The sequence below is a fragment of the Gracilinanus agilis genome, chromosome 2, assembly GCF_016433145.1.
Source record: "Gracilinanus agilis isolate LMUSP501 chromosome 2, AgileGrace, whole genome shotgun sequence".
Classification (NCBI taxonomy): Eukaryota; Metazoa; Chordata; class Mammalia; order Didelphimorphia; family Didelphidae; genus Gracilinanus; species Gracilinanus agilis.
Window position 1 is genome coordinate 333,999,870 of NC_058131.1, and position 10,481 is coordinate 334,010,350.

At 51.2% G+C, this 10,481-nt stretch overlaps 1 protein-coding gene across 1 annotated transcript; it reads right to left on the reverse strand.

Moving 5' to 3' along the window:
- Positions 1-7,637: 7,637 nt before the first annotated feature.
- SOX12 (SRY-box transcription factor 12) lies at positions 7,638-8,678 on the reverse strand. The gene has a single exon (XM_044661534.1). It carries the CDS (start codon positions 8,676-8,678, stop codon positions 7,638-7,640), a length of 1,041 nt encoding a protein of 346 aa, XP_044517469.1.
- Positions 8,679-10,481: the final 1,803 nt, after the last annotated feature.

The following is a 10,481-nucleotide window of genomic DNA, read 5'->3' on the forward strand; positions in this document are numbered from 1 at the left end:
GTAGGTCTTGATCTTTGCAAGGAGGTCTCTGATATCCCCCACCTGTTGGGAAGGTGGCTTGACCTTCTGTTGCTAGGAAACCCAAGAAAGGCTGAGCTGAGGCATTGGTTGCTAGGAAACACCAGAGGATGGGGGTGGGGTGGCCATCGGTTGTTAGGGAGCTCAGTGAAGCTGGGAAATTCAGGCAGATGTCCAGCTTAGAAGTAGCCACTTTTCCTTCTCTTTCTTGAAGTCTTTTCTTTCTTTCTCCCCCCACCCCTTCACCTTTCTGTTTTCCTTAACTCTGATGGTAACCTTAAATAAGTCACTTCACTCTTAACTCATTTCTTCATCTACAGAATGAGAGAATTGAGCTAAGTGTCTTTAAAAGCCCCCTCCTTGTTATCTCTAAGATTCTCTGTTTTCTGTTCTCAAGGTCCTTCTAGCTCTGACATTCTATATTCTCTGGTCTCTTCTGTCTTTGTTCCCCTCTTGCTCCTCCTCTCTCCCTTTCTCTAGCCTTTTCTTTTCCTTTATCTCCACTTCCTATTCTTTTTCCTTTTTTTCCCCCTCGGCCTCTGTCCCAGGAAAAGATCAAAGTGAGAAGGCTTATTTCTCTGGAGAAGGGATACCCCACCCAGAAATTCAAGACCTGTACCCCAGCCTTCTAACCAGCACCTCTAAAGGATCCAACTGACCCCACCCCCCACCAGTCCATCTAAAACAAGCAGCTTAAAGGTGGGAGGGGGGAAATCCCTCCCTCCCTCAGGTTCTTCATTCTATTATTCCACTACCATCTGATATTTGTTTCCAGCCTCAAATGTTCAGTAGTCTTTTCATAGTCACAGCACCTGGGACCTAGGTCGGTAGAACAAGTAATTAAGAAGTATATGTACATGTGTGCTTTGGAGTCAGAAGACCTAAATTTAAATAACAATTCTGACACTAGCTATGTGACTTCTCTGGGCCTTAGTTTCCCCCTTTGTAAAAAGGAGTTGGATCCAAAGATTTCCAGGTTTTGTTTGTTTGTTTGTTTGAGCTCTGAGAATCTAGAATTCTATGAAGAGCCAAAGGATAAAAGGTGAATATGCCTCCAGGCTTTGCCTCTAGAGAGATCTTCTGAAAAGTCCACCAGGATCAGAAATGCTTCTGTCCCTTTATATCTCTTTAAAATCAGGAAGGATATTATCTTGGCATCTCCAAGCCTATGCTGAGATGGGCCTCAGCTGCCCTCCTTTGGGGTTTGGGGAACTCCCATTACAGCTTTGATTCTGGTACTTATCCATCATCCTGTAAGGCCTGGATCCGTGTCAGAATACCCATGATTTAGTCAAAGGATCTGGGTTTGAATTCTATCGACCTGCCCGTGGTCTTTCCCACTCTGAGACTCATTTATCTCACCAGTAAAATGAGATAATTGGACTAGATGACCTGCAATGTTTTATCCAGCTCTAAATACCATGATACTCTGATCTCTCCAGCCCACAACAATTCTTGGTCTTCCTACTTCTTGACTCCAGAAGCAGTGCCCCAAGCATCCCAGGAAGGAAGGCACTGAGTCCTTCCTACTTTAATGATGTTGTTGAGGAAAGCTCTATGTAAATGGGTGTTTTCTAGAGATTTTTACCAACTAGGACAGAATTCAACTTTCTGGGGTTGCTGTGGGACACCATTAAAAAAAAAAACTCTTACCTTCTGTCTTAAAATTGATGCTAAATATTGGTTCTAAGATAGAACATTAAGGAATAGGCAATAGGAATTAAGTGACTTGCCCAGGGTTACACAGCTGGGAAGTGTCTGAGGGGAGATTTGAAACCAGGACCTTCCATTTTCAGAGTTGTCTCTCTATCCACTGAGCCACCTTGTTGCCCAGAAGACAGCATTTTGTAAACCGTAATGTTACATAAGTAAGATATTTTTCTGTAGGACTTAAAGGTTTATAAAATGTTTTCCTCACAACAAGAGTATGTGGTAAGTCAAGAAAGGATTGCTATTCCTCTTATTTTACAGATTATAGAATTTTAGTCAGAAGGAACTTAAACGGTGTTTAACCTTACCTGAAAAAAGAGATCAGAGAAGCTAATCCAACAAAGTGTTTGTTTTTTTTCCTTTTCCCAGTTTACTTGGCAGATAGTCAGAGCATCTGAGCCCTTTCTGCTTGCCCTTTCTACTATATTGCTCTTCCTCTCTCCTTTGGAAATTTTTAGCTTTTTGGAGCAGTGGCTGAATAGTCAAAGGATCCTTCCCAAGCCTACCTCTTTGAGGAAGAGGCCTTCTTCCAGGAAGCTTTCTTGGACTGCTCCAGACCAGTGATCTTCTCCTTCTAAATGCCTGGGGAGCTATACTATATCTTGTAGCTCTTGATTATACAGGATTTTCTATGTTTTTTTTCCCTCTATTTTACAAGAGAACCAGAGTCCCATATCCCCTAATGGAGTTCCTGAGTCCTAGACAAGCAAGAATCTGTCTTATTGATTCTGTGTTACATTTCTCTGTATTTTTCACTGCACTTAGCACAGAACTAGTCACCCAGCAGGAACTCAGTAAATAGTTCATAGATCTGGGACTCAATCTTTTAATTTGGAAAATAAAGAAACATGGCTAGATCATCTTTTAAGTCTCTTACTACCTATCATACATTCTATGGCTCTGTGGTTCAATATCCTATATTCTAAGGTCTTTTCCAGCTCTGATATTTTATGGACCAAGGTCCCCTCCAACTCCGACAGTCTATGTTCTAAGGTTCCTTCAAGCTGTGACATTCTATGATCCAAGGCCCCTTATATCATGAAGGTTTCTCTCAGCTCTCTCAGTTATGACATTCTTTGTTCTAAAGCCCTTCTTAGTCCTGACATTTATGGGCCGACATTCTTCCTAGCTCTAACATTCTGCAGTTGGAAGTTTTCCCCAGTAAATAGCATTCTATGTTCCAGGGCTCTTCTCCACTACCACATTCTATGTTCCAAGGGTCCTCCCTGGTCTGCATTTCTTTGGTTCAAGGCTCCTTCCAGTTCTGGCACTCAAAGTTTTAAGATTCCTCCGAGCTCTGCTATTCTGAGGTCCAAGGTCTCTACCAACTGAGATATTCATGTTCCAAAGGCCCTGCCAGCCCTGCCAGTCTGTGTTGATGTGTTCCATTCATTGATTACAGGGGATCCTTTAAGGTGGGGTGCTATCACATTTTAGCCGGCAGGTGTCGCCACCACCCTAGCCAGGATTCCCCTCCCCCCACTTCCCTAGGCTTAGCTCATCCAAGATGCAGGCTGACTCTGAGGCTGCTTAAGCTTGGATGGGCCTTGGTACCAGAGATTGTGAGAGCTGAAGGGTAAAGCCTCCCTCTGTTTCCATATTAGATTAGAAAACTGAAAAGAGCCAGGAGTGGTTTTTAAAGATATTCTCCTCCAGCATTTTTACAGTAAACTGAGATACAAAGTGGGAAGTCAGACAAGAATAAAGCAGCAGAGAGGGAATTCAAACCCAAGTCTTCTGACTCCACCCCCACATCACCCACTCTTCTTTTCCTCTCTGTCCTTAGGTTCTCCGTTTCTTGGGGATTGGCCTCCTTGGCTTGAGTCTTTCAGGTCCGGGGAGTTTCTTTTAGGGGAGACGAGACGCTGGGGCTATGCCCAGAGGAGATCGAGTAGGAGACGGAGGAGATTGGTAGCTATGGTATTATATTGGCTGAAGGACCTAGGGATGTTTGGCCTGGAGAAGAGATTTTCAGGGAGATATCATAGCCATTTTCAAGTATTTGAAGGGCTGTATCATGAATCCTATTGCATTTGGCCCCAGAGGACAGAACGAGGGGGAGAAGATGGAGGGAGAGAGATTTCAGTTGAATATGAGAAAAAGCTTGCTAGAATGAGAACACTTCCACAATGAAACAGGCAGCTTTGGAGGGAATGGGCCCTCTGTCATTGGAGGTGTTCAAACAGGCTGAATGATTGCTTGTCAGAACTGACAGAGCTCTCCTGCTTTAGTTGAGAATTGGGCCAGATGGCCTCTGAGGTTCCATTCAATTCTAGAATCTAATGATTTGATAAATGAAAGGTTTTATCTCCTGGTAATGGGATTTCTTATATCATAATTGGGAGGAATTTGAAGAGCAGAAGGCTTTGACTAAAAGCAAGGGTGTATGGTCGAGATGGTTAGTCCCTTCGACTAGCCACCAGATCTTCAAGGATAAGGACGAATTTGTCATCTCCCATACCTACCCTGGGCAGAAATGATGCTCAGGAAAAACTTGATGGAGGAAGTAGGAGAGAAGAGAGAGAGCAAAATAGACACATGGGGCTGGACAGGCTCAGGGCACATATACTTTATTTAGTCCTGGTATTGGGTAGCGATACTGGAGCCCAGGGCTTCCAGCCCCTTCCACACAGAGAGGGAGCTGCCCCCATCCTCCTACTCTCGGCTATGAGACTAGTTCTCCAAGACAACACACAGTGATACCTCTTCACTCATACAACATTAAAAAAAAGAAAGGAAATGAAAAATTAAGAGATAGAAAGGAGGCCTGGAATTGGAGCACCACATACAGGGCGGGTAGCTGGTAGGTGGGTTGGGACAGGATATCCCTGCAGAGATGCTGGCCTGTGTGGGGAACAGCACAGAGGGGGTCGTGGAGGGACCAGGGGTCCCCATTTGTTCCTGAGAGATCTGTGTATGTGGGTGTTTGAACCTATGACAGAGTGGGGCACACAATGTCAGCAGAGTCTAGGTAGTGATGGGAGATGGGCAGACTGGGGATGAGGAAGGGCAGTGGTAGACTTGGAGAACACATGAGGTTGTGGAGTGCCAGGTAGCTGAGGGAGGCAAACAACAGGAGCCCAGAGTGAAGGGGAAGGCAGGGAGCATAACATCCATAGGGTGGGGGTAGGCTGCCTAACAGAGAGGACAGGTATCCTCTGACAGGAAGGAATCCAGGTGGCATCCGGGCCTTGGTAGACCTAGCCAGCACTTCTATTTAGTCCAGGAATGCAATAAGTGAGGCACAGCCCCCAGGCACTGCACTTCAAACTAAATACTCCAAATGCATAGGAAAAGGCACCTGTCCCTATTTGGAAAATGGGTAGACTGAGGCAGACTAGGGCTTTTCGTGCTAGGTTACTCACTCTGAATCCAATGCTCTAACCATTCCTGTCACTTCCCTCTGGACTCCCTCAGTCCAAGCTTAACCATTGAACCTCAAATGATTTCTCTTAGCCCTGGGAGCCATTTAGGAGGCTGAGCATGTCCCAGGGTGCTTGCTGAATGATTGATGACTTGGCCATTGACCCCAAGCCCTCTCCATGCCTATTTCCCCAGCTGAATGATAACACTGATCAAAGCATTTGGCACTGAGAACTGGGGGTGGGGAGGAGGTTAGGAGGGATGAAAGAGAGATAGCCAAGTGTAATTGGTCTTGACTAGTTGACCCAATCCCTATAGCAGGGAAAAAATAGGAAGGCCTTGAACTCCATGGTCAGGCAGAGAGGAGAATGTACCCGGTTCTCTCTTAGCTTCCCCCTATATGGACATTAGCTGTCTCTCCTCTTGAGGGAATGTGAGTACTCATGAAGTATTCACTTTGGGGGGCAGAGCTTTCCTAGGGGGTCCAGCAGATTGTGTAGGAGGGTTATGTTAGTGGGGGCTTTAAACAGCAACTCCTGCTCTCTGATCTATTTCACTACCTTACCCCCTCCCCCTTCAAAGGGTGGCTTTTAATGGGAAGAAAGGTCTACAGCTTCCTTTCCCACCCCCTCCCCAGTGGAATCACCAGACATAAGACGCCCCTCAAGGAGCCTGGACACTGGAATAAGGTTTGATGGTGTCATGGGAGACCCACCAGTTGGGAGGGAACTTGGCCACTCTAAGTGGGGGTAGGATACCTGCTGAATTCAAGAGTCTAGACCCTGAAGTCTCAACCTGATATGGGTTATTCTGGGGGGGCGGCTCGATGGACATAGTAATCCTTTGGCAAGGCTCACAGATGAAGCTGCCTTGGGGCAACACTCCCCTGCTGGGAGACGAGGTGCTAGGACTTTTCAAGGTCATCTCATCCAACCTGATCATTTTACAGATGAAGACTGGGGCCAGATCCATGTGAGAAAGGGGAGTCAACAGGGCAAATGAAAAGCAGGAAGGGAAAGGGGGATTGTTATTCCTCAGGGGTGTCTTGCAGGGTACCTCCAGATTCCTCTCAACAAAAGAATGAAAAAAAAATCCTCCTTAAAACCAGAATTCACCATTCCAACAATGTTTCTCTTAGAAGACAGCACTTTGAGGTCACCTAGAGTTGATGGGGTGGTTACAGGCTGAGAATGAGTGTCCTCTCTATGTCCAGAGTGGATTGCCCTAGTGGGGTTGGGAACTGGACTGCACCCCAGGTTTTCCTCAAAGGAAGCAAGTCCAGCACATGAAGGAAGTTAGAGGCAAGGTCACAACTTCAGCTCTTGGCCACTGAGAGGGAGAGGCTTGGAGGGAGACCACAGGAGGGGGCAGGAGGGAGGGAAAGGGCATAAGAGAGGGGGGAGCTATGGAGCAACTATGAACAGGAATAGGGGTCATGGAGCTAGATAAGAAGAAGCTAGGCCAAGTGCTGCCTCTTTCACAACCCTTAGCCGGGATGGGTTGATGAGGGGAACATATCCCAGCCAGGGAAATTGAGTGAGGTGGGCTTGTGTACCCTGATGAGACCCCTTCCCCCCTTGGGAGAGGGAGGAGTGGATGAGATGAGAGAGAATGTGTGTGTAGGACATGGAGAAAGGGGTTCTATCCAAGGAATGGAAAGAATGGGGAAAATAAGGTATGTGTATAAAGGACAAAGAGATTTGTTTGTGGAAGAGATGGAGAGAGGTTCATAAGATATAGAGTTGGAAGAGCCCTTAAGAGGCCATTTAGTCCAACCCCCTCATTTTACAGATGAGGAAACTGAGGCCCCAAAAGGTGAAGGGATTTGCCCAAGGTCATACAGGTAGTGATTTTAATCTGGAATTTGAACCCAGATCCTCTGACTCCCGATCCAGGGCAGCACCATGCTGCCTTCCTAAGGGATGGAGAGAAAGGTTTCTATAAGGGATGGAGAGGGGGATAGACAATGTCTGTCTCTGTATAAGGGAGATTCATAGATTGCTAGAGCTGGTAGGGACCGTAGGGGTCATCTATTCCAACCATTTCATTTTTATAGATAAGGAAATTTAGGCAGAGAGAGGTCAAAACACCTGCCCAAGGTCACACAGCTGGTTGGGGCAGAGCTGGAACTTGAAGAGGGTTCTGTTTCCTATCCAGTTCCACTACCCCATGCTTCCACCACAAAGAAAGGGATATGTGTATGGGATGGAAAAAGGGGCATGCCAGTGTGTAGGGGATAGAAAGAGCAAGGACCATGTGTGTCTGCGTTTAAGGGAGAGAGAGAGGGGTGTGTCTAGAAAGATGGAGAGAGGGGCGTGTCTGGGCGCAAGTCACGGAAAGTGGGGTGTGTCCATAGGGAGCGGGTTGAAGGGTGGGCTGAGTGTGGAGGCATGGCTGAGGGCGTCTGTGTCGGGGATGGGGTGACAGCGGAAGCCTTTGCCTTTGATGGGGCTGAAGGCCAAAAATACCTGATTCCTGTATGTAAACAGCTGGTTTTTGAGTGCGACCTGATTTGTGTTGTCCGAGTCACCTAATGAGTGCTCGGCTCAGTAGGTGAAGACCAAGTCCGCGATGCTGGACATGAGCCAGTCCCCAGCGATCATCTCGGTCACCTCGGGGGTGCAGTAGTCCGGGAATTCGAAGTGCGAGGTCCCTGCAGGAGGCAGCTGGTCCGGGTCCCTGTCGAGGGAGGTGCAGTCTAGGCCGGGGCCTATGGCTCCTGGGAGTTGCCGGGGCAGGAACCCAAGAGGCTCCTTCTCCGGCTCTTCCTCCTCCTCCTCCTCCTCCCTCCCTTCCTCTTCTTCCTCGAGCTCTTCATCCGAAGGGACCAGGGAAGAGGGCGCCGGGGAGCTGACGGACGAGGTGGCAGTCACTCCGCGTTGGGAGGGTCTAGAAGTCTCCGGGGTGTCCCCCGCCTCCTCCGACTGCGGCTCTGGGCGCGGGCCCCCTGCCCGCTCCCCCTGCCTCCCCCCAGCCCGCCCCGCTGGGACCATCCGCCACAGCTCCCGCCCGGGAGTCTCCACCAGCCGCACTTCCAACAGTTCTTCCTCCTCCTCCTCTTCCTCCTCGTCCTCGGCTTCCACCTCCTCCCCAAGAGTAGGGCCACCCCCGCGCTGCTCCCCAGCCTCCCCGGTTGCCTTCCGGCGGCCCCCACCCCCACGGCCCAACAGTGAAGGTTTAGTCTTGCTGGGGAGGCGGGGCCGCGCCTTGCTGGGCGCCCCCTTGCCCTTCTTACGGGGCCGGTATTTGTAGTCCGGGTAGTCAGCCATGTGCTTGAGACGCAGCCGTTCAGCCTCGCGTACGAACGGAATCTTCTCAGAGTCCTGCAGCAGCTGCCAGCGGCGGCCCAACCTCTTAGAGATCTCGGCGTTGTGCATATCGGGCCACTGGTCCATAATCTTCCGCCTTTCGTGCTGCGACCACACCATAAAAGCATTCATGGGCCTCTTGATGTGGCCGCTGGGGGTCTTGCACCAGCCCGGCTCACCCGGGGTCTCCCGGCGGAGCCGCGCCCTCTCGCCCGTGGCCGGCTGCTGGCAGCCCTCCCGCTTGGCTTCGCCAACACGACCTCTCTTCTGTTGCACCATCCCGCCCGGGACTTTGCCTTCCTTCGCTCTTCGGCTACTTAGACGGCTGCCGGGGCCCCAGGCATCCTACAAATCCGACCAGGGCAGGGAATAAGGGATACGCGACCGGTGGGCTGGCTCGGCTCGGTCCCGTGGTTCGTTCCAGTCCTCTGGGGTTGGGAAGCTAGCTGGGCCACCTGGAGGAAGAGATGGGGTTTGGCGGGCTGCGCACCGGCCCCCGACGGGCGCTGGCGCTCGTGGTCAGCTCCGGGACTCCATACGGGCTCGGCGCGCCCACAGCCCCCTCCTCAAGTTTATTTCAAATTCATTACAGGCGTTTTCCAAGGCAAAGAATTTATGTCTTCTTGCGGATTCCTACCGCCTTCTCCTGGTCCACGCCGCTCGGTTCCCCAGTCAGTAGGACTCCTTTGCCGATGCTGATGCCGCCTTGCACGCACCCCAGCCAGGCGCGGGGCCGCTCGGCACTTCCCCGCCCCTCGGCCGCCGCCTCCCAGTGTCTTTCTCCCCGCGCGCCCCCGCGCGCGCGCGCCCGGCGCCCTCTCACGCGCGCCCGGGCCCCGGGCACCGTCCTGTACGCTGGACCGCCCCGGGTCAGCCCCAGCTAAGGTGCAGCTTCTGTCAGCTGCCTAGTCCCGCCCACCCCAGGGGATCGTGGAGACTAAGGTTGCCAAGCAGGGGAGGGAATATTTGCATCCCCCAATCGCTGCCCTAGGAGCTAGGGCTTTTGCCGAGAGGGCGGGGTTCCGCGCTGCCCCCCGCCCTAGGCTTTTATTGGGGAAGGTTGGCTATAGCGGGTGTCAGTTTCCTTCCCCTGCCAACCCCCACCTCGAGGTGCTGGGACTAGATGGGGGTGAAGGAGAATGGATCTTTTGAGTATCTCTCCAAGCCTTGATCTCAAAGCGCGTGATGCAGAGAGAGCGGGATGAAGTGGTAACCTTTTGGAACTCTGGCGAGAATCACTTCGGGCGCTTTAGCCTACTCTCACTTGCTGGCTGTTCTAGGGCCGTCACTCAGGAGGCTAGAAGCTTTTCTAAAGCTAGCCCTAGGCAAAATGTAGGGTGGAGGGGTGCGAGCTGGTTTCAGGGCCCTCTATTCCCCAGGAAACTTAGACACCTAGCTGTAGTGGTGGTGGTGGTGTCCAGTAGTCACTGGGTCTTGTTGGAGGTCCCCTCTCAACGGGCTCTTCTGCTTGCTCTTAATGGAAGGGGCTGCAGAGGCTCCAGGTATCAGTTCTCTCACCCCGCCCCTCCCCCCTCCCCGCCCACGGCTGTTCTCTCTCCTGCTGGTCTCTTCCCATTCACTTTGGGCCTTCCCTATAGTGTCTCGGAGGGCATTTCGCCTTCTTATAACTGGATCTTGGGGTCGAAAAAGACCCCTATGTCTTCACAGTTCCCTAGCTCCAGGTGATCGAAGACCTCGCTTGGCCCTATCTCTCGGCCAGTGGTGGGGAGTTGGGGGCGGGGTGGGGGGGGCAGAAGAGAGCGGAGGAGTGGCGGAGAAATGGGGAGCAGGTAGGGTAGGCACACCAGTAGATGGCGCTTGGCTGGGGGGTTGGGGGGGGTTCCTGAGCCACGTGTCCTGCGCCTCCCCTACCTGCCATCCAGTGAGGACCTGGCGGGGCAGTTGCGGGGCCCCAGGGAGTGGGTCACCTTCATAGTGTTGTTGGCCCTCCCTCCATGGACTGTGGTGGGAAGTGGGGTGGGGAAGGAGGGAGGGAAAGAGAGGGAGAAGGAGAGAGAGAGAGAGAGAGAGAGAGAGAGAGAGAGAGAGAGAGAGAGAGAGAGAGAGAGAGAGAGAGAGATG